At 39.4% G+C, this 24,214-nt stretch overlaps 1 protein-coding gene across 5 annotated transcripts in view; it reads right to left on the bottom strand.

Annotated features, from left to right (window-relative positions):
* The window catches only part of DPP6 (dipeptidyl peptidase like 6), a 637,674-nt gene that overhangs the window by 151,809 nt on the left and 461,651 nt on the right, over positions 1-24,214 (bottom strand). For all 5 annotated transcript variants that reach the window (XM_087712475.1, XM_087712477.1, XM_087712474.1 and 2 more), the window contains exon 4: positions 2,301-2,395. In XM_087712475.1, the coding sequence (XP_087568601.1) occupies positions 2,301-2,395 (95 nt within the window). The remainder of the gene's footprint in view (positions 1-2,300; positions 2,396-24,214) is intronic.

Genomic DNA, 24,214 nt, shown 5'->3' with positions numbered 1-24,214 from the left:
TTAATTTAATTTAATTGCCACTCTTCTCAGTACATGAAGTGACTCTGAGTGGCTTACAACGTTAAAAATAACAAAACAACACAAAAATACATATATAATAAAAATAAAACACTATAAAACACAATATAAAAAAGAAATATGCTTGCATAACTATTACAACATGCCTAACATATTGGTATGTTTCCTAAAAACTGTAAATATCTGCTTTATTTGTTTTATTTTTATTTATACAATTTTAACATTTTAACCTTTACAGCATCCCTAACACATTAATATGCTTCCCAAAACTTGTAAGTATCTGCTTTATATTTTGACCTATCTTATAAGAGTTGATATTTGCTTTATGTGTGAAGTCCTGGGATTGTAACGGTCAGCTAAAACCGAATTTTAAAGGCCAAGCTCACAATTTTAAATTTAATATAATGGATGATGCACAGAACCCACAATGTGTGAGGTAAAATCTAGGTATCAAAGAAAATTAATTATGAAATTTAATACAAGGATATAAAATTTGTGTTTTTAGTCAGTAAGAAACCTCTAAGAATGCTTGACCAGGGAAGGTTTTATACAATGCCTTCCTTATTGTTCCAGAATGTAAGATACAGAATAAGAGGCTTAAAATTCCAGGATGTCAAATTCCAGTTCAATGAGAGGAAATAATTGCTAATAAAAAGAGAAGTTTAATAATGGAACCAATTATCTAGCAAGGTTATGGTCCACTTCCTCCTGGATGAGTTCAAGTGAAGTTAAATACCCATCCTTAGAGACTCTTTATTTTTGGATTCTGGAATTGAGCAAAGATGAAATGTATGGACCAATGTTAGTGGTTCTTAACCTTGGCAATTCTAACAGGTGTGGACTTCAGCTCCCACAATTCCCTGGCCAGCAAATGGGAGCTAGGGAATTCTGGGAACTGAAGTCCACACCTCTTAAAGTTCCCAAGGTTGAGAAACATTGGCTTATGTGATCTCTCCTACTATGTTAATATAAATATTCCCCCCCAAAAAATGGGGACATTTAAAATTTCTAATTGAATTGGAAATAACGTAGCAATAGCAACAGCACTGACTTATATATAAGAGCCGAGGTGGCGCAGTGGTTAGGGTGCAGTACTGCAGGCCACTTCAGCTGACTGTTATCTGCAGTTCAGCGGTTCTAATCCCACCGGCTCAAGGTTGACTCAGCCTTCCATCCTTCCGAGGTGGGTAAAATGAGGACTTGGATTGTTGTTGGGGGCAATATGCTGACTCTGTAAACCGCTTAGAGAGGGCTGAAAGCCCTATGAAGCGGTATATAAGTCTAACCGCTATAACTGCTATAATATCACCCCAGTGCTGGGTGAGTTGCAATATCAGTGCTATTTGTGCACATTCCAGTAGATATAAGTTCCCTGAGGATGAGCTAAAGCATATGAGTCTGAAAGCTCAGAAGACTAAATTATGACTGACCAAATTTGGATCCTGCAATATTTTTTGTATGTTGCCCCCAACAATATGACTCCTCATTTTACTGACCTCTGAAGGATGGAAAGCTGAGTCAACCTTGAGGCCCGTCAGGATCGAACTCCTGGCAGTGGGCAAAGTCAGCCTGCAATAATGCATTCTAGCCACTGTACCAATGAATTTCTTGCAGAATTTATCAGAATCTCCCCAGTGATGGGGTTAAAGCTGAATTATATCCTTTTTAAGTCTTATTTTTAAGGTTAGAAGGTTTAGGCTGAACTCAGCAACTGTGAGAAACACATATCACCTGGACTCTGCTTTCAAAAGAAATTCATGACATGAGGACAAAGGTGAGAAGAATTGCATTTATTCCTTTTTAAAAAAATAAATAAGATTTTTCTTAGCCTATTATTTTTGATTGCCAGCTCTTCAATTTACAAGGAGAAGGAATTATATTATTTATTGCAAGTGTTTGGTTAAGTATATTTATGAATATCAACTTCAACTTGGTAGAGTAGAATAGAGTAGAGTCGAATAGAGAAAGAATAGAGAATAGAATAGAACAGAACAAAACAGAGAATAGAAAATAAAATAGAAAATAGAATAGAATAGGGAATAGAATAGAATATTTTTTATTGACTAAGCGTGATTGGACTTTGTCTTCAGTGCCTAAGCCCTCAGTGTACATACATACATACACATATATAAAGCATATATAAAAATGTACATTTTTGTATTTTTCAGTATTGTTTCAGTTAGAATATTCAACTAAAGTTCAAGCAACTAAAGGCATGTTCTTTCTTAACCCAAGAGATAGACAGATGTACAACTGTGTAACCTATTCAAGGAGATACTCACAATGATTTTGTTTTCTATTAAAACTGTTGAATGGTTTGTTTCCACATTGTGCACTATCACTGAGCCATTCCGGTCTCTATAAATGAATTCTGTATCTAAAAGAGGAGAGAGAACAGAAGAAGAGGGTGATTTATATTTATTACATATGGGCCAGAGGATAATTAAGAGAGGACCTTGTTGTTGTTAGTTGCATTAGTTGTGTCCGACCCATCTCAACCCCATGGACAATGTTCCTCCAGGCCTTCCTGTCCTCTACCATCCTCTGGAGTCCATTTAAGCTCACACCTACTGCTTCGGTGACTCCATCCTGCCACCTCATTCTCTGTGGTCCCTTTCTTCTTTTGCCCTCAGTCTTTCCCCACATTAGGCTCTTCTCCAGTGAAAGGACCATAGCTTAGTGGCAAAACATCTAGCTTACTTTAACAAACGTCCAGGTCTACATTTATCACTTGCCATTTCCAACAAAGAGGATAAGAAAACAGAAGTGAAAGAAAAATTGGATACTAGGAAAAGGAATCACCAAACAAAATAGAAAATTTTGACTACAATTTTTTCTGAACTAGGATGCTAGTTTCATTTGCTTTGGAGAGGACCAGTTCCAGTTCCATACTAAGGACAGAGCTAACCTATGCTTAGAAGGCACTGGATAATGTCTACAATAGAGAAGCATCTTCAATTCCCAAGATTTCAGCTAGCATCAGTCACAGATTAGATATTTTAAATCAGATATATACTAACTCAGTTTTTAAAACATGTCATTATCCCACACTTCTATCAACACATTTGTCCCAAATTATTAAGCAAACCGATTGTTTTTGGTGTGTTTCTTTTGCCAGAAATGGGAAGAAAACACTGGTTTCTGGCGGAAAAAAAAGTCATAACATGACTGGGGAACTTTGCAAACAGCCATAAATGCAGGCCAGTTGCCAAGACTCTCAAATGTGTATCTCATGACCAGTGTTGAAAATTCAAATCCAGGACATGAATACTGTTTTTGTGGTATTATATCTTAACTGGTTGCTAAGCAACTTGTCGTAACTCAAGGACTACCTGTAAATGGCATTAAAGTAATTTACTTTGAGATAAATTCAACTCTTGGTAACTAGACATTCACATCCCTGTCATTTTTTGGGGGGGAAACACTTCAAAAGTGACTGCAATGGCGTTCTTCCAAGATTTACTTCAACTTCTCAAGTATATAATTCTGAGATTTCTTGGTATTTTCTCATCCTGGCATTAAGTAGGCAGAATCCTACTTAAGCTATTTTGAGATAAACCAAATTTGGCTAGGTACTCTTAAACCCATACCAATTTTAAGGGAAATGAAAATAAAATGTGAAATGAAATGAGAGTTCATGTCCACAAGTTAATGTAACTTTTAGTCTCTCAGAAAGTAGAAAACCTAGCCATTCCATTTTGTATAGCAAACCTGTAAAATTGTGAGGAAAGCGAGCAACATGACCTGCAGAACAACTGATAGCCCATACGTGAAGGTTTTAGTCCTGGCTGTGATACCAAAACTCCCCAAAATCTGTTCACATATTGTGTTTAATTATTATGTACACATGGTGCAATAATATTCCTGGCCTTACCTGTGACTAAAGCCGCGCTCACTTTTAAAAATATCTTTCCCTAATCTTGGCATTCTCCACATGTTTGAACTTCAACTCCCAGAATTCATAGCAAAGGCTCAGGAATTCTGGAAGTTGAAGTTCACAAACATCTGGACAATGCCCAAGGTAGAAAAGCTGTTTTCTAAAGATGTAAACCCTTATGTTACACAAAAAGTTTGTTTACACCCCAGGACAGTTTTTTAGAGTGGAAAACTCCATGCCTCCTTGTTATATTCTGAGAAATGAAGTCCTTTTTTCTCAAGATTTCATTGCCTTTGAGAAGTTAATAATATCCTCTCTTTAATAAGGAGAAAAATAAAATAAACCAGCATTGATTGGTTAGCCCTGCTGGTACAGTCAATTCACGTCATCAAGCAAAGGGTTAAAAATTTAATGAAGAGCAAATTGGCTTGCTTTAAAGAAGCCAAAATTGATTGGCTTCATGACCCAAAGGAAAACACAATAAGCCTTTGCTAGTCTCCAAGTCTGTAATCATCTCAGTGTTCAGAACCAATGAATAATAGCTCTCTGTTCGTGTTTTGAAATCTGTGATTCATGTTATTGAAGCTGTATTCATTTTCACTGGGTGTCCCTCAATCAAAGACAGAAAGCAACGCAGCAGCCTTTGTCTGCAAATGAATTCTGTCCAGAAGGCTGATGAGAATTTCAGTCTGATTTATAGCTGTCATCAAAGCTGATAAAGGTCATCACTGAATCTCATTTTTTTACTGCTTCCAATTTCTCCGGCAACTATTTGGAGCTTCAGATGCCCACTTCTTTAAGTAACAGTTATTTATTCCGGCTTGTATGGAGTAGATCACAAAAGCTCTCGACTGGACTGTTTTCCTCACTTTCAATTCCAGGGACGGGGTTGGGGGGGGATCTACTTCCGCTTCTTTGCATTTCTCACAGGGGAAGCATTTCCTTATGATGGCAGGTCCTTGTATGTGGAATGTCACTCCAAGGGGAAGGACTTCTGGAGGCTACTATATAGGGCTGCTGGCAGAAGGGTGAAATTGTGCAAATGGGGAAACTCTACAATGTATTCCCATGTTCTGCTCTTCAAAGAATGATTTCATTAATTGATGTCTGCTCTGACCTAGGCTTCCCCAAAAAGTACAAAGAAGATTCCTGGTCCCGACAAAACCCCTTTTATTAAACGGATGTGAATTGCTCTCATTCACATTCAGCAAAGGCCTAGTAAACAGTCTTTCAAAGGTCAAGTTATGGCCTTATCCCGCTTGGAAATATTTACATGGAAAGCTGCCATGTAAATATTTTCCAAATGAAGTGCTATGCAAGGAAAGACTTGGCACAGAGTCTCTGAGATTCACAGACAGATCTTCATACTCCTGAAACTAATGAACACACGAATTGTTTCCTGCAAAAGCCCACTCCCCTTTTGCTCCTCTTTTATTTCCTGTGGGAGGGGCCATTCACCATCCACCTGTGGCTTTACTCCCAAGTCGACCCTGATTTCTTAGCTGTTCTTTTCTTCTGGCAGTTCTGTGCATGTGCACACTGGGAACAGGCTCCAGCTGTTCCTCTGCCTCACTGCTGTCTAGCTCAGAAGGCAGCTGAGAACTGCCAGATGGCCCTGGCCCCACCTCTGCCTCCGACGCAGAGCGCTTGTCCAACCCTTTCCCAGCCCCCAGGATTGGCCCATGTTCCTCCCCAATCTCCTCACTGTCTGACTCTGGCGGCCCACAACAATGTCTCGCTTGTCCGCAGCAACCTTTAATAGTGGGATGAGGTGAATTGTGGGTATGAGAAAGGTTGTTTACAAATTGCACTGTGGCCGTCAAGAATTCATTCACATTTTCTTCATGTTGCCAACTTCCTCCATGCAAATGTTAGCTCTGTCTCTTCCTTGCAAATATTACTCCTCTGAAGAAGATGAGAAAGCCTTGAACAGCATGATAAGAAACAGGTTTTCTTTTGCATTTCAGCACTCCAAGCTGAAACGTGGCAGAAATGCAAAGCATCTAAGACCAAGTCAAACATATTTTTCAGGGTGGAAGTGGCAACTGAGTAGGCTTGTATGTTATCAGGCTTGACTGGACTCCATTGGTAGAGTGAGATTCAAAGAGCATACAATTCTGGGTTTGTAATTGGAGGGCAAACTAATTTGATTCAAAGTGCTTTGAGATCTGATGAGAAAAAGATTCTTCCCTACATTCTAAATGGAGATGCATCATTTTATACAGTGATGCATTTCATTTTGTTTTACCGCCGGTTCGCCCCATGTGTGCATGCTCGCTTCATGCGCATCTTACGTGCATGCGCCCCGCCTTCCACACACGCACATTGCTCATGTGTGTGCCTTCCGTGCATGTGCCCGGCCTAAAAGACGTGGCTAAATAGCATGGCATAGAGCAAGGGTGGGTGGGTGGGTGGGCCCACTCATGATCTCTACTACTGGTTTGCCCCAACCGGTCCGAACCGGCTGAATACCACTTCTGATTTTCTAGCTGCTTCATATTTCGAGGAATGGGAAATAAAAGAGATGGGTGGAAGATCCTTTTGAAGACATCATCTAATTTCAGCTGGATATCTTCAAGTGTTTTGGTTGAAATATTTTCCCTGCACCTCTTTTTGGCTGACCTAAAAGATAACAACAATTTCCCAAATGGTTTAACTTATGCTAAATTAATACAAAAGGCAAGGTCTTACTTTTCCACATGCATTACTTAAAATGCCAGGTTTGGCATGTAGAGAATGATTAATGACTGCCACTGTTGTGCTGCCTCTGATCATTAGATTACCTATGGTGATAAGAGGGCTGGCAGAGCCAGTTGGCCAGATTGACATCACGCCCTGGAAAAGAACCCCTCATCAGCAGGGAGATTCAATTGTGGCAGGTTTCTGGCTTGTTGATTTTCAACATTAGTTAAATGGCAGAAGCAGATGATATCAGCAGAGGAGAAGGGCTAAAACATCTAATATTGACAGAGGAGAATGTTTGTAGTGCAGGGTTGAAATGAAGGGTCCTTGGTGCTCTCTGAGCTTGGTGGTTTTCTTGCAGAAGTTTCATTACCAAATACTGTGCTTCCCCAAAAGGAGAGGGTCTTATTTTCTTTTGACCCCTGAAACAAGTGCTTGGCCTTATTTTCAGGGAGGTCTTATTATTTCTTAGATGCAGGAGGCAGGAGTGTGGTCACCTCATGGCTGCTGTTGTGCTGCAACATTTTTTGGGGAGGGCTTATTTTAGAGTATGCTCTCGAAAGCCCGATTGGGCTTATTATATGGGGAGGTCTTATTTTCAGGGAAACAGGGTAGGTAACATCATCAATGCTAGTGGGGAGTGGGGTTTACCCTCATTATATTCTAGTAGCTTGCCCTGTTAGTGGTTCTTAGTGTTTCTTGGGTGGTTCTTTATTTAGGCTATTTACTGTTCTTATTTGGAAGTTCCTTGATTGGGGTATTTATTTCTTGACTGTTGGTCTGTTAATCTTAGTGTTAATCTACAACTGGGTATTGATTTCTGATGGGGAAATGTTTTGATCTTTTTGTTTCCTTTTTGGTTTGTTGAGTGTCTCGTTTGCATGGTATGTGGATGTTGTTTACATCTATGTGTTTATTGATGGTCTGTTTGTCAGAGTGCCAGGCTTCCAGGAATTCTGTAGCATTTTTGGACTTGGTTTGTTCTAGGATGTAAATTTGACCTCAAACTGCATTCTAGACTGGTCAACCTCAAGCTGATATTTAGAATGGAAAGAGCTGAATTTAATTTAATTTAATGAGGAATTTCAGCAATTCAAGCATGGGAGTACAATGTTTCACTAGCACAAAAGAGAGCAAAATTATAATTTGTGAGCTGTGTTAAAAGAAGCTGAAAAATAAATGATGTCCAACAGAATATTAGCCATAATGGAAGACTGACAGGCAAAGCACTTAATAAGATGATACATATTATTGGTCAGGGGCCCATGGCATCATCTAACGTCACTATATGACCCAACCCCTTTTATCATTCTCCCTATGTGGAATTGGAAAACTGGCAGCCCAGGTTCAAGACCTGAGCTCCCCATCTTAGGGTGAGCTCCCTTCCTCAGCCCAGCTCCAGCGAACCTAGCAGTTTGAAAGCATGCAAATGCAAGTAGATAAATAGGTACCCCTTCAGTGGGAAGGTAGCAGGCTAGGTGATGCTTTGAAGTCATCTAATTTGATTTACTGCCTCAAAACAGGTCCAGATCCTGACCCATAAATCTGCTTCAAGGGAATGATGGATTGAAACTTGATAAACTGACTGCACTCTGGTGACATTTTCCCCAAGCCTACAATCTAGCATCCTGCATGACTACATATTCTGCAATTTTCTTCTATTGCCCAGTGGAACCAACTATTTAAAGCAGGGGTTTCCAACCTTGGCAACTTTAAGACTTGTGGATTTCAACTCCCAGAATTCCCAAGCCAGCCATACTCATTTATGGTTTAGGAGACACCTGATTGCCTATTCTGATTTAGGCCTATCAAAATGTCTGATGCTGATTAAATCAGCATCTTACTGCTTCCACACAGTTCCCCATATTTTCTTTGAAGATGAAATAATAATCAACATACAACATAAGTGCATAAATAGTAACCTGCCAAATGTGACTTTGGCCTTTTCAGTCCAGCAATTTGTTCTAACCACTGTACAAGGAAGCCCACAAGTCTTCTGGCAGATGGCCTTCAGAGGCAGTCTGACTGCCATCATTAGCATTGATCCCCAAGAGTTCCATAAATGGATGCAACCCATTTTTTTGATGCTGGCCTCAATGGTCAGAACCACATTTTGTGGTAGGACTCGGAAAGATACAGGATGATGCAACTTAAGACCCGAGGATAAGGAGGAGCCATATATTTCATCTCTCCCATTTACAGAAATTCTATCCAGAACACGATTATATTTGTATAGGGTTAGGATATCATAGAATTCTTTATTGGCCAAGTGTGATTGGACAAACAAGGAATTTGTCTTTGGTGCATAGGCTCTCAGTATACATAAGGAGAATAAAATACATTCATCAACAATAAAAACATACAACACTTAGTGATAGTCAAGGTTACTAATAAGCTATCAAATCATACTAGGAAACAAATAAAAACAATATAAATTGAAAGATACAAGCAAACATGGTTATAGTCATAAGTGGGGAGAAATTTATCATTACAATAAAATGATAAAGTTTTCCCCTGTCTCGTCTCTAGGGGGCAGTGTTCATCTGTGGTTTGTAGCCGAGGGAGCCATTGTTGTCTGAAGACATTTTCTGTGGCCATGTGGCCAGCATGGCTATACACTAAAAGACACATGGAATGCTGTTAACTTTCCACCAAAGTGGTACCTATTAATCTACTCACATTTGCATGCTTTCGAACTGCTAGGTGGAAAGGCACAGAGATAGGAAAGGGAGCTCAAGCTGTTGCATGGAGCTTGGGTTTTGAACCTGTCAGCTTTTCTGCTCACAAGCTCAGCATCTTTAACCATTGAGCCACCATGCACACATCATTACAATAATCTTGCAGAACTGAAGAAGAGATGAGGAATACCAGGCGATCCTGCAAATTTAATCTACAGGTGAACATGTTGCCCTTTCACTATCGCTGCACTATAATTCCCAACAGCCTTACATTATAGCATAATTCATAATGAGGGATGATAGGAGTTGGTGATTCAGTTCCATGCCCTCCATCAATTATTCCATTATAGAGATTTGCTATTCTCATTACGTGCCAGCAATAAAATATTATTCTTGTTTTTAATCAGGGAAGGCTAGCTAGGAAGCAGATACAGTGCAATTCATACGTACAACGCCAACCCTTAGGCTAAAAAGATTCATTATTCTGTCCATTGGACTATACATTTTAGAAAGAATTTTTAAAAAATTGTTCAATCCAGAAAGCAGAATGCAGAAATACACACCAGTTCTTAATTTTTTTCTAAATTACCATGTTAGTATTAGACAGCACACTTGAACAAGGTACAGTTTGTTATAATTAAGCCTTTCCTTCTTACAGGAACCTGGAATTTTTGTGTTTAATTTCTCTTCCTACACAGGCCATTATGTTCTCAGTCCTTTGCTTCTATCCTAATCCTCTTTGCTCAATTTCTTTCATTTTCCTTTTCTTTAAGTGAAATGGAGGAAGGAAATGGAGCTTTAAATACTTAGTTTGCTGTAATTTACCTAAACAATGAACATCCCATCATATTGCCACATTAAGCAAGCTGAACATGTTTATTATGCAAGAAGTAGCTTTAATCACTATTTATTTTAATTCAGTGTGAGCTCAGATCTTTCATGTAGCAGTATTTGCGTGACTGTGTATCATTCAAGGTAAACACACATTCACACAAACAGTAATATTTCCTCTGGCTCCCCTTAGATAAACATCCTGGTTGACTTTCCATGTAGGTAATAAACTAGTTATGGAAACACCATGAAGTTCTAGCACAGGAGGGTCTAACAGTGGTGGGTTTCAATTTATTTTGCTATAGGTCTGCTCATGCATACGACGCTTCTGCACATGCACAGAAGCGTCTGGGTGGGTGGGTGGAGCCTCCCGTCACCGCCACTACTGGTTCGCCCGATCCTGGACGAACCGGCAGAAACCTCGATTTCATTGAGGACTGCATCAGAGTTGTGTTTGACTTCAACAGCTGGGGGTGCGTGGCCAGCTCAACACCACTCATTGAGGCTCCATTTTAGGCCGCGACGGCCTCCTGGAGCCCTCTGCCAATGAAAACAGAGTTTTTGCTGGCAGAGGGCTCCAGGGGGCTGTCGCTAGTGAAAATGGAGCCCAGGCAAGCAGTGTGTGGCCCTCCCAAGCTACATTTTCACTGGCAGAGGCACAATGGGCTGGTACTTCGCGGTTTCCAGGGCGGGCCCATGGGTCAGATTTAAGTGCCCAACGGGCTGGATCCAGCCCAAGGGCCTTGAGTTTGACAGCCCTGCTCTAGCATAAAACACCTGCATATCACCAGTAATAAATATAACATAAGGATGTTATAGGGATTTTCCTATAATGCAGTTGAATGCAATGGTTGATAACCAAATTTTGTGAACAGAATACTGCGTAAGATTTTAGAGGCATCTCAAACGTCTTCCAGCCCATGTCATAGTATCTTTTCATTCTAGCATCTTTTCTCTTATTCTTAAACCATCTGGTTTTTACACTGGAGTGTAATTGTTTAGTTGTCTTCCTTATGGAAGAACAGTAAATTACTTCACCCCTTCCAAACATATTAGATTGCAAATCCCACAAACTTCCACCATTATCCATGATAACAGAGGTTATGGCAGATGTAATCCCAAGAAATCCATAAAAATTGATGTATTTAGCTATTGGGGGTGGGGAATCAGGTTTCTGTAGGCAGCTCTGAATACTTAATAAAGATTTAACCACCAGTTGAAATCTAAATCTTTTTATTTAGAAACCAAACATAACATTTGCATTATAGGTATTGTTCATAGTTACTCTGCTTATTTGATAAAGAATTCAAGACAGAAAAAATTATGCACTGCTGAGTGTCCCATAACTCTGTATAGTTACTATATAGCTAAGACAGGGGTGGAGGTGGTATTCTGCCAGTTCATCCCAGTTTGGGTGGCGGCAGGAAGCAGGAGGCTCTGCCCACCCACCCAGACGTCATCATAGACGCTCTGTGCATACAAGCAAAGTGAGTGCACATCCCAGTTCTGAACCGGGAGCGACGGTAAGAGAAAACCATTACTGATCAGCCGTGTCAAAATCGCAGCGTTACATTGTCACATGACCTATTATGACTTTCCCCCTTTCGGTAAACTGGGGGTGCGGGGGGCCAGAGCATGACGCATCCAACCCGCGGGCTGCGGGTTCAACACTCCTGAGCTACATTATGGCTCTTATCATCCCGAGGTGGCGCAGTGGTTAGAGTGCAGTACTGCAGCCACTTCAGCTGACTGTTAGTTGCAGTTCGGCGGTTCAAATCTCACCGGCTCAAGGTTGACTCAGCCTTCCATCCTTCCGAGGTGGGTAAAAATGAGGACCCAGACTGTGGGGGCAATATGCTGACTCTGTAAACCGCTTAGAGAGGGCTGAAAGTCGAACTGCTATTGCTATTGCTATCCCAGCCTATCCAGTGCATCTCTTTCTTTAAGTATCATTCACCTTTCTACAGAGCTTTCTTTCGACTCCCAAACTCAATACTCATAACAATCTTTAAGATGTGGAATAAACTGCAGCCGAGAAACAACTATTGATTTGTCTTCCATGTTGCCAAGCTGCATCTCTCTTCAGGGCCTCTTCTGACTGACCGATCACATCAATGTCTTTCCTTGCTACCTTGCTTGACCTTTATAGTGAGTATCATTCAGTTATCATCTTTCAGAGAAAGCAAGACCCATCCTGTTTCTTCAGATTGGACTCAACAAAATTTGAAGAACAGGGACATAAAATGGCTGTGTTCAATCATCTTGACAGATTCTCCTGCACATCACTTTGATATCTCTTTGGTCTCTCTCTCTCTGCTTACCGTGAGATCTTTTCGTTGGAGGACTTTTGCTATAAATATTTCATCTGATTCAGATCTGATCATAGTTTCACTATTCACAAAAATCTTTAAGAACAGAGTTTGCCAACTTTGGACAATTTAAGATATGTGGGCTTCAATTCCCAGAATTCCCCAGCCAGCATGAAATTCATGCAGACGCACTGAGAAACTTCTATTCCAATTGCAAAGACACTTTATCAATTCAATCTTTTTGCTGATTAATTTATTATTCATTAAAACTATGCAATATTAGACTCCATTTTTCTATCCACTTCTGCAACTTCCTTTCTTCCTTCTTAAAGCTCCTTGTTGAAGCCAAGGTAGACTTGGAAGTGTAATGCCATCTATTAGCAAAATCATCGACACCAATATCAAAATATATACAGATAAACCTTGACTTAACGACCATAAATTTTTTGTTGCTAAGGGAGTGTGAGTTTTGCCAAGAGGTGAAATCCAGCAGGTTCTGAAAGTTTCTGGAGAACCGATGGCAGAAATTTTGAGTAGTTCAAAGAACCAGTAGCGGAAATTTTGAGTAGTTCGAAGAACTGGCAAATGCCACCTCTGGCTGGCCCCAGAATGGGGTGGGAATGGAGATTTTGCAGTATTCTTCCGTTGCCACGTCCACCAAGCCACACCCACCAACACGCGAACCAAGCCACGCCGGCAGAACTGGTAGTAAAAAAAAAGAATTTCACCTCTGGTTTTGCCGCATTTTACAACCTTTCTTGCCCCAGTTGTTGAATGAATCATTTCAATTGTTAAGTTGGTAACATGGTTGTTAAGTGAATCTGGCTTCCCTATTGACTTTGCTTGTCAGAAGGTCACAAGAGGGGATCACATGACCCAGGGACACTGCAATCATCATAAATATGAATCAATTGCCAAGCAATCGAATTTTGATCACATGACCATGGGGACTAATGGTCGTAAGAGTGAAAAACAGTCACAAGTCACTTTTTTCAGTAACTTTGTAACTTGTAAATTGTAACTTTGAACAGTCACTAAACAAACTGTTGTAAGTTGAGGACTACCTGTCCAGATATTTGAAGAACAATGAAAGAAATAATACAGAAATAAAATGAAGGAGATCTTGTTTAGCATATGTTTACAGCAGTTTGTGTGTGAGTGTGTGGAGAGAGAGAGAGAGAGAGAGAGAGAGAGAGAGAGAGAGAGAGAGAGAGAGAGAGAGAGAGGAAGAGGAAGAGGAAGAGGAAGAAGACGAAGGAGAAGGAGAAGGAGAGGAAGAAGGAGGAGGAGGAGGAGGAGAGGGAGGGAATGAGAATATACAGAATAATGAGTGTGCCCCATATTGGCCATCTTGCTTCCATGTCTATGGCTACCATCTACTTATGTTTATTATTATAGTCTTGCTTGAATCTCAGAAAATGTGAGATTGGCAATCCATGCTTGGGTTAAATAAGGAAAAGATCAACTTGGCATAGAAAACCAGCTAATTATTTTTAACTAACTGCAAAGCAGAGATTGTGTTCTGAATTCATTGGCCCATGTACCAGATGTCTGCTTGGCTCCAGCCTGGATTAAACCTTAGCCCACATGTTCCTAAAGTCACGATAATCAGGTTAATCGTGGCTCAGGGTTCTAGTTGTAGAACAAAAATAAAATAAAATCTTCATTGTTTAAATATTGTCAGGCTTCAACAGTTATCCAGAAGATAGAAGAAGGAGGGCAGGAGAAACCATTTATTCATGCAACAGATGGAAAGGAAGAATAAAGAACAACAGGGGAGAACAATGAAATGTTCTTCATGTTATGGAGCCTTCAGTTAAGGCCCACATCCTAACAATCTCAGTTGTGTTCCTGGAATAGTTCTCTACCAAAATTGGCAGAAAATTGCCCTTAATTCCCACCCACCCCTTATGCTTCCATCTACAAATACCTTCATGGTAATTGTCTATATCTGATCCATTTGTAGTTTTGGAATGTAAGATATTGCAATCAGTTGCCTGAATTTCTATTGTTCTTTAGTTTATGGAGATTCTCAGTCATCCAGGTCATGGTTGTCCCAAAGATGCTTTTTCAAGAGGCAACTGGACTTTCTTGTTTTTTCTTTTGAAGATGTTGCACTACTCACCCAAGAAGCTTCTTCAGCTCTGACTGGGTGGTGGGGAATGGAAGGATTCATATTCCTTGTGGACAGCTGGTCATTTGCATAATTTTAGAGAGTCGTTGAGGCCACTTGGAGGTTTATCTGTGTCCTCAAGGTCACCTGAGTCGTGCAAATGGGTGTGAGGAGGTCAAAGAGGCCACAATAATCCTTTGATCATTTTTGCTGCAGGTTGTTAAGCAAATCACAGGAATTGTTAAGTGAATCATGTGGTTATTAGGCAATAAATCCAGCTTCCACTTTTTGGGAAGCCAGCTGGGAAGGTTGCTTTCAAGATCACATGACCCTGAGTTGCTGCAACCATCATAAATGCATGTCAGCTGCTATGTAATTACCTGAATTTTGATCCCATGACAATGAGGATACTACAACAATCATAAACAGGAGAACTGGTCATAAGTCCCTATTTTTCAGTGCTCTGTAACTTCGAACTGTGTTTAAAATGAATGATTGTAAATCAAGGACTTCCCACATCGTCAATCAGATAGTTGTCCACCTGAATCAGAACATAAATCTTTCTTTGAATTTTGTTCTTTAAACTCCAGTTCTTCATTCTTCTTGGCAGTTGGGGCTTTTAAAAAATTTTTTAATTGAACAAACACACAAAAAAAGAATCATCCTTCATTAAATCTTGTAGAAAGCGTGTCGATTGGTTACAGATAACTTTCGTGCATTTCTTCCACAGTCATTACTTATAGTTCATATTAGATTATACACTTTAAATTAAAAAATCTTTGTATATCTTACTATTAATGTACCACAATTCTCATTTGGCTACAATTATTTGAACATGCTTTTACCTCAAATCATTCATACTTAAAGACCAACCACATAATGGCATTCATTAGCTATTTCCTCCAATAACTTTACACCTTTATAACATCTTTTAAATAAAAGTCAATTAATAAAGTTTCTAAATCTCCCCACCCCTTTTTTCCCCAACTCACTGTTTAGAATTTATATCCAAGTTACTTTTGTCAATACCACAGCATGTATATATTGTTAAACAATGACCATTAACATTTCCTTGTTATTATTATAATTGGCTAAAATTATTTACTATTTATGTCCCATCTCCTCTCGTCAGAACCCGAACCCCTCCCCCCCAAAAAAACCTTAAACCTTTATTACAAGATCTAAATAAAAATTTGTTAATAAAATTTTATAGGTCTTTTTTCCATGTCATAATTTGTAATTTATATCCAAATTTCTTTTACTAGATTACCATACATGTATATATCATTAAGCTGTATCCATTATCATTTCCTTATTGTTATTATAGTTAATTAATTGTTAGCAAATAAACATTTGATAACAATCTAAAACAATCCAAGAGTTACAAAATTCCTACTTATTAATCACCAAAATCAACTGATTTTTTATTATTAACTTTCATTGTCAACCTGTATCTTTCCAGTAACAAAACAGTCTTATCTCTCTTGCCAATTGTGGTGTCAGTCTTCTTTTTATCTCCTTTATAAGGTTTTTATAGACTTCTCGTTGCTTGAAGGGTCTCTCAGATAATCTCATTGCCCACCAGTTGCTACTAAAATTAGTTTGTCTTTGGTTGTCAATCTTGCTTCTGAAAAAATTTCTCTTCTTATGTCTATCATCATTAGTATTTTTTTTTCTTCTGTGTCCTGGAATCTGGGGTAGAGCTCCAATTCATCGAATTCCCTTTTCCATATTCCCTTCTTTCTACTTTCACCCACATTTGCTCCATTAATAAATTCATCTATTGTCTTATCTTTATCTTCTATATCTTCATTCTCCCCTTTAATTTTTGGAGCTCCAACCCCATCATCTTTTGCTGTGAGGAAGACTAGCCTTTCCAACTTCTTCTCAATTCTCCCATATCCTTCCAATAGATTTTGAGTTCCAAGCCAAGATATTTTGGAATGTTAAGGTTTCCTCATCTGAATATTGATCCATGTTTCCAAAACAGAAGAAAGAAAAAACTAATAGCAACTGCCACTCTAGCCTTCCATGCCTCTTTTATTTTTTATTTTAGATTGACTTGAACACAAGTTCTTTTATGCTCTTCAAAGGAGAAGGGTTCTGTTTCCCCCCCTTTCTTTTCCCTGCCAAAATAGTTCTCAGAGGCCCCTGTGAAAACAATTTGTGCCCTTGGCTCTTTATCAGTTTCTGTAAACAAGTTGCAAACCCTTCAGCTACAAAGTTAGTAAAGTCAAATAAGGAAAAAAAAGAGATACGTTGTTTCAAAAACCCCAGCCTCTGACCTCCGAGTGGCAGTGTGCTAATTTTTCACCTTCTAATATTTATCTCTGGCTTATAGGAAACAAAGTTCTTTAGATTTCTTTTAGTGAGATTTAATAACAAGTAATAGGAAGAATTGTTAAAATAAGAAGGAAGGTTTTAATCCAGAAGTCAAAAAATAAAGCAACAAAAAGCAGAAAAAAAATCAATCCGTTCACTTTAAGAGGAGAAATGAAAAACGTTGCGAGCACTTCAATCCACAAAGAATAGTTACAGAGAAAAAAAACTTTCCACAGCAATTCAATTAACGTTATCTCACCACTCAGTTCTTTTGCTTAAGGATCTAATTTGGCTTTAAAGAAACATTTCCTTGGACAGTCTTTAGCAAAATAGAAAAAAGTACCTCACCAGATGGACTCACTTTCTCTTTTCACTTCCTTCCTTCCGGAACGTCCTGATTTCATCAGCCTGGGGGTTGCCTGTTTACCACCGGCTTGAAGCACTTCCCTTGGGTCTATCAGGGACTTTGCGATGTCCCTGAGACCAGCAAGGCTTTGTCTTCCTGATCACTGTCTCTACAGGACAGGTCTCAATGGAGTGTCCAGCGGCAAAAGTGTCAATGGCGGTCTCGGAGTATCAAGACAGCACGTTGTGACATCGTGATGTGGCTCCTCCTTCCTCAGCAGTTGGGGCTTTTTGATCACTCTTATATTACCTGCCCCCTCCTGACTTCCCCCCAATTTCATTTGCTTAACATACCCAGATTTTTAAATCTTTCTTCTTCTCTTTCTTAATGGTATTTACTTTGTGTGTGTCTGTGTGTGTGTGTGTGTGGTGTGTGTGGTGTTTGTGTTGTGGTGTGTGTGTGTGTGTGTGTGTGTGTGTGGTGTGTGTATGTGTATGTGTATCTGAATACCAAGCCAGTTCTGCAAACATTATGATAATGACCTACTCAGATTAGTTTGAATGTAATTATGATAGGTGCTTGAAACACATAGATTTATCACAAAGAAGCTTTTCATTAACAATATTTATCCCTTACTGAGTGCCTAATTAGCTTTTTACATAAAAATGTGCAGATTATTTTCCCCCCAATTCAAAAAGACTGCATTGAAGGAAAGCAAGACAGAAAGTGAAGGGAAATGTAATAGGACCCATTAGGATTCTATTAGAATTCTATTCTATTTCCTGTGAGGACACAAAAGATCAGACAGAAACCGTAGCTTTGAATGAACAAATGCAGAGATTTTTTTTTTTTTAGGATTTCATTTTTTTTAAAGAAAGAGAGAGAGTGCAAGGATGGAGGCTTTTCATGATTACGTGCAAAAGCATAGTACAGAATAAGAAATAAATTGGAAAGGGGATATACAAGATTGCTAAGTCCTTCCAAAGGAAACAGATATGAAAAATAATGAACACAAAGGCAGTGAAAATTCTTTTAAAGCTGAGAATAAAAAGGGGTGGGTGACATACATGCCTGCTTGCAAACCAAGAGATTTGCTTTTAAGGGCTTGTTAGCCAAGCTCTTAGATTCTACCATGTTTTTGCTTCAGAGATCAACACCTATGAGGGTCACACTTTCCTGAAGTTCCAAACTTCGAGGATCACAGAAAATACTCAGATTTTTGGAACAAAACTATAGTTGAGAACAACATCCAAAGAATTGTGATGAAAGAACTGATTGTCAATAGCAGTCTAATTTGGGACTGGAAGTAAAGCAAAGTTCCTTTTACTTGAACAATGATTTACTATTTCTCCAGGAGATAATTTCCTATGTGTGGGATTCATCTTTCAAGTCTCAACACAAAACAATGTCTCTATTTCTATCCTGTTTCTCTGAAAATAAGACTGGGTCTTATATTAATTTTTGCTCCAAAAGACTCATTGAGGCTTATTTTCTGATTAGGTCTTGTTTTCTGGGAAATACTAAACGCATTCGTCTGGTTCACAGATCTTAATTGGGTCTTATTTTGGGGGTAGGACTTATATTATGAGCATCCTGAAAAATCATGCTAGGGTTTTATTTTGGGGAAAACAAGGTGCTGCCATCCTAAAGGGAAAAAAAATCTTAATTTGAAAGCAAGGATAACTATGATTCTCCCATCTCATCTGACACAGTGAAATACAGACTCACTAACTTTAATAGCTGTCTTACAAAAACACTCCCACAAATGTTGTGGTTGGGGACAAAAGTCTTCAGAGGAACTGATGAGAATGAGAACACATTTGCAAAACTTATTGAAGTGATGAACAACTGAGGAAAAGAATTTGGGCCCGTAACAACTTTGTAATAATGTAATCTTATCCATACCTATTTAAAAGTAAGCCCCACTGAGTTTAATAAGATTATTTCACCATCTACTGTACGTCTGTCTAGAACTGCTGATCGGATTTGCATTTAAGGTAGTCCTTGACTTCTAACCATTTGTTTAGCATTGGAAAAAGAAACCTATGGCCAGTTTCACACTTACAGCCCTTCATAACAAATACACAGTGTTTAGTTTTTATTAGCATGTATTTATTTCACTAGTATATTTTGATACATTCATTGTTTCCTTATACTTTTAGTTGTGCGTGCCGTCTAGAGGAACATATGTGAGGTGGACAGCTATGTAAGTGGAATAAATCCATAAAAAAGTAGCAATTTCTAAACTTCTATATTTGTCAATATTGTGGTTTTACTGAAATGACACAAAATGCTATCAATGTTATAGTTCTAAAACTATACGGTTTTTGTATGCATATGTTGTCAGTGATGATGCGAATGGGGAGAAGATACAGAATTTCCTAATTGTTTTGAACAGCCGAGGTGGCGCAGTGGTTAAATGCAGCACTGCAGGCTACTTCAGCTGACTGCAGTCCTGCAGTTCGGCTGTTCAAATCTCACCGGTTCAGGGTTGACTCAGCCTTCCATCCTTCCGAGGTGGGTAAAATGAGGACCCGGATTGTTGTTGGGGGGCGATATGCTGACTCTGTAAACCGCTTAGAGAGGGCTGAAAGCCCTATGAAGCGGTATATAAGTCTAACTGCTATTGCTAATTGTTTTGTGTTTATTTATTTATTAAATTTCTACACCACTCAAGCTACCTAAGTGACTCTGGGCAGTTTACAACATCAAGAGCCTCAGATTAAATGTAACATAGTTCCTTGGCTTAAGATTTAATTGATCCCAGAATTATAGTTGTAAATCAATGCATCCCACAACTGGATCCAATTTTTATTTTTATTTTAGATTTTTTGTAGTGGCATTAAGCGAATACTACAATCATTAAACACATCAATTTTTACCAATGAGTGGGGTATTTTTTATTTTTTTTGCCAGACAAACAAACACTGCAAAACGGCAAATCACAGTAATGTAATCACATCACATGACGCAGGCTGCAAAGGTTGAGCCAGCTGCTAAGGGACCACATGTGTTCATATGATTATAGGAGTGTGTGTGTGTGTTTGTATGTCCACTGTAACTCTGAGAATAGGTTGTAGTTAAGCGTCTGTCATAACTTTCAACGGTTGTCAAGCATCAAGGACTTCCTGTACATTTCACACCATCAACCCCTGAAGTTGAAACATAATAATCTTCAATGATGGGTGAAGAAAGCAATTCACAGGTATGAATCATGATTAAATTCAACAGAAGTTCAAAGGAATAGATCCAGAATTTTCTCTTTTCTTCCTTCTTTCCTCTCCTTCTTCACTTTCCTCTTAAGTCAAGTCCATGTTTTTTTGCAACTAGTAATTCTGCAGCCAATTGACTTCCCTTTGCTCTAAACCTTCCTTCATCAGTTATCTGGCCTTTGAAGACTGACCTTCCTTCCAAAGTATTTGCCCTTTGACTGTGGTAGGCTCAAACAAAAGTGATTTATAAAGTGGCACCCTTCTGAACCCCTATCATACCTTGCATATACGTGCTATTCGTTCCCGACTCTAGGGGACAGTGCTCATCTCTGCCAGCGCTGTCCTAAGACATCTCCGTGGTCATGTTGGCCGACATGACTAACATGGAATGCTGTTCCTTTCCGACCAAAAGTGGTCCCTATTTTTCTACTTGCATTATTTACAACTTACGAACTGCTAGGTTGGCAGAAGCTGGGAGAAGTAACAGGAGCTCACTCCATTACGCGGCACTAGAGATTTGAACTGCTGAACTGCCAACCTTTCTGATCGATAAGCTCAGCATCTTAGCCCACTGAGCCATCACATCCCTATCTAGAAAGAACCCCTAACCTTAGGGGTTTTAATCCAATTTTCACAATATTGAGATCACAAATAAGATTCAAAATCAACCTAGCTGAGGCTCTTACAGAGCCAGGAAAAGGTTAATTCATTTTAACCACTTCTAAAAGAACTCCTGCTGCTTTCTCTGTGTAGGAAGAGTACAATCATATTGCACCTCATACGATGCCTATTTTTCTATCTAGCAGCTGTCACTCCCATGGAGAGGAAACTGTGAGCAGACCTCCACGTACATGTTTTCAGGATTGGCTAGAGCACCAGAGGAAGCAGATGGCAATGCAACTCACTGATATACCACATCAAGTGGAGCAAATTCATAATGATTACCCAAGGAGCTTTGGACAGCATTTAGGCTGAGAAACCAGCTGGAGCATCCTCACTGAATGATAGTTGTTATTCCAACAAAGGGTTTAAGAAACCGACAAAGACCAAGTGATTTCAAGCAGCTCAACTCCTCCTAGGTGATGAGAGAAGATCACCTTTCAGTCTCAAACACCTTTCCCCCGCCGGTTATTTTCCATTTTGTCGCAATCCAGGAAACCCAGACCTTCCTTGGAGCAATGCAAGCTTTCAAACAGAGCCACCATGGGCACCAAAATTTGGGAAAACTGCATTGGCAAGTTATAAATTTTGACCGAATCCCATAGATGATGTCAAGCTGCTGGTTGACACCATCAGTCAGATTTATCAGCAATTGTTGACATAAGGGAACATTAAAGATAAAGGTTTCCCTTGCACAAATGTGCTAGTCATTCCCGACTCTAGTGAGCATTGCTCATCTCCGTTTCAAAGCCGAAGAGCCAGTGCTGTCCGAAGACGTCTCCGTGGTCATGTGGGCAGCATGACTAAACACCGAAGGTGCCTGGAACACTGTTACCTTTCCACCAAAGATGGCCCCTATTTTTCTACTTGCATTTTTGCATGCTTTCAAACTCCTGGGTTGCAGAAGCTGAGCCAAGTAACAGGAGCTCACCCTGTTACGCAGCACTAGGGATTTGAACCGCCAAACTGCCGACCTTCTGATTGACAAGCTCAGCATCTTAGCCACTAAGCCACCACGTCCCTTAAGGGAACATTGGGTATGACTTTTAAAACAAGCTTGGGGCGGAAGATTATTAAAAAAAAACAGGTTATGCAACTATGACAGGCTGCAATTATATTGGACAGAGTACATATATGAACTGGGGTAATGATCTTCAGATTGCTGGAAAATGCCTCCTTGGTCCAGTCTAACTGTAGTAATGCAGAAAGAATCTAAATTGTTTTCCATATATATGTATACAGTTTCCCTGAAAATAAGACCTCTGCGGATAATAAGCCCAATTGGGCTTTTGAGCGCATGTGCTAAAATAATCCCTCCCCCCAAAATAAGCCCTCCCTGAAAATATTGCATCACAGCAGCAGCTATGAGGGGATGATTGCCTGTACCTCAAAAATAATAAGACCTCCCCAAAACTAAGGCCAATAGCTTATTTGGAGGGGGGTGTCAAAAGAAAATAAGACCCTGTCTTAATTTGAGGGAACATGGTACATAGAAAATTCTCGTACTGCTGATTCTGGCCATAGAGACCATACACAACATCCTGATTCCTACTTTCCATTCTCAAGGGGATCATGAAATGTAGCATAATTCTTAATTCAGTTCAAAGCTGAAAGGACCCTGGGGTGGAGTGGGGGGATAGGTGGGGTGTTTAAACCAGAACAGCTAAAACCCATATTCTGTTTTGTTTTTGTTATTGTTGGGAAGAAATTAAAAACAACAACATGTCCTTACTGTTGGTGGAGAGAGCAGGGACTTACTTAATGGCTCTCTCTAGGTTTAGAAGGCATTTCCCTCGTTCAGTTTTTCCTTCCAACCTCTAGATTTTGCTGGTTATTTTCAAGGCAATTTCCCTTTTCCTCCCTGGAAAAATGGGACATGATTTATTCATATTTGCCTTACAGACAAATTGCCTTGCAGACCTTGATAACATGAGCTTTTCTCCGCCATAGTTTCTGGTACACTAATGAACATCAACTGGGTCAGACTGGAGGATATAATGTATGGGTAAGCAGTACTTCGCCTGATAGGAAAGAAACTTTTCGGACCTAGGAACCATCAGCTGAACAAGAAGAAAATGTTGTCTGCAGAAATCTCAAAAACAAAACAAAATAAAAAAACCCACAACCTACAAATGGCCAAATTTAATCTGACCTAGAGGTTCTTGAAAAAAAAGTTCCATGCAATGTAACACAGTTTAAAAAAAATACATCAACTGATGTAGCCCTATTATGGAAGTAAATCAGGATTGGATGAGTCGAAATGAGATGCTATGTGGTGAAAGGAAGGAAGGAAGGAAGGAAGGAAGGAAGGAAGGAAGGAAGGAAGGACGGAAGGAAGGTAAAGAGAGAAAAGAGAGCGGAAGGAAGGAAGGAAAAATATAAAGAATGAGTGAGAAAAGTAGGGAGGGAGGGAGGAGAAATATAAAGAGAAAGAATGAGGAAGGAAGGAAGATAAAGAGAGAAAAGAGAGAGGAAGGAAGGAGAAATATAAAGAAAGAGTGAGAAAAGAAGGTAGGGAGGGAGATAAAGAGAGAAAAGAGAGAGGAAGAAAGGAGAAATATAAAGAGAAAGAAGGAGGAAGGAAGGCAGATAAAGAGAGAAAAGAGAGAAGAAGGAAGGAGAAATATAAAGAAAGAATGAGAAAAGAAGGAAAGGATTGAAGGAAGAAGAAACAGAGAGAAAAGAAAAAGGTAGGAAGGAGAAATATAAAGGGAAAGAATGAGGAAAGAAGGAAGGAAGAGAGAAAAGAGAGAGGAAGGAGAAATATAAAGAAAAAGAGAAAAGAAGGAAGAGAGGAAGGAAGGGACATAAAGAGAGAAAAGAAAGAGGAAGGAAGGAGAAATATAAAAAGAAAGAGTGAGGGAAGAGAGGAGGGAGGGTGGAAGGAAGGAAGGAAGGATGGAAGGGTTAACTTGATAACTGATTAGTATTCTTCACCTCCAAAGCTTGGAAACTGACAGCAAAACCCCACCCACACACACACAATCTATGGTTTATTGTTGAATTAGCTACACAATGAAAAACTAGCTATGTGTCACTTTGATTCAGGTGAAGTCTTTATTATTGTTGTTGAATTGTTGGGAGTATCAAGGCTTTTTAGAAAGGCGATAAAGTACCATAGGGAGCAATCCACAAATCACTCATGTCCTGCCCACACATTAAACAC

This window comes from Thamnophis sirtalis, unplaced genomic scaffold (assembly GCF_051295495.1).
Source record: "Thamnophis sirtalis isolate CommonGarterSnake01/CBP01778 unplaced genomic scaffold, rThaSir2_p1.2 scaffold_4, whole genome shotgun sequence".
Lineage (NCBI taxonomy): Eukaryota > Metazoa > Chordata > Lepidosauria > Squamata > Natricidae > Thamnophis > Thamnophis sirtalis.
Note: the sequence above shows the minus strand (reverse complement) of the source record. Positions and strands in the feature narration are given on the sequence as shown.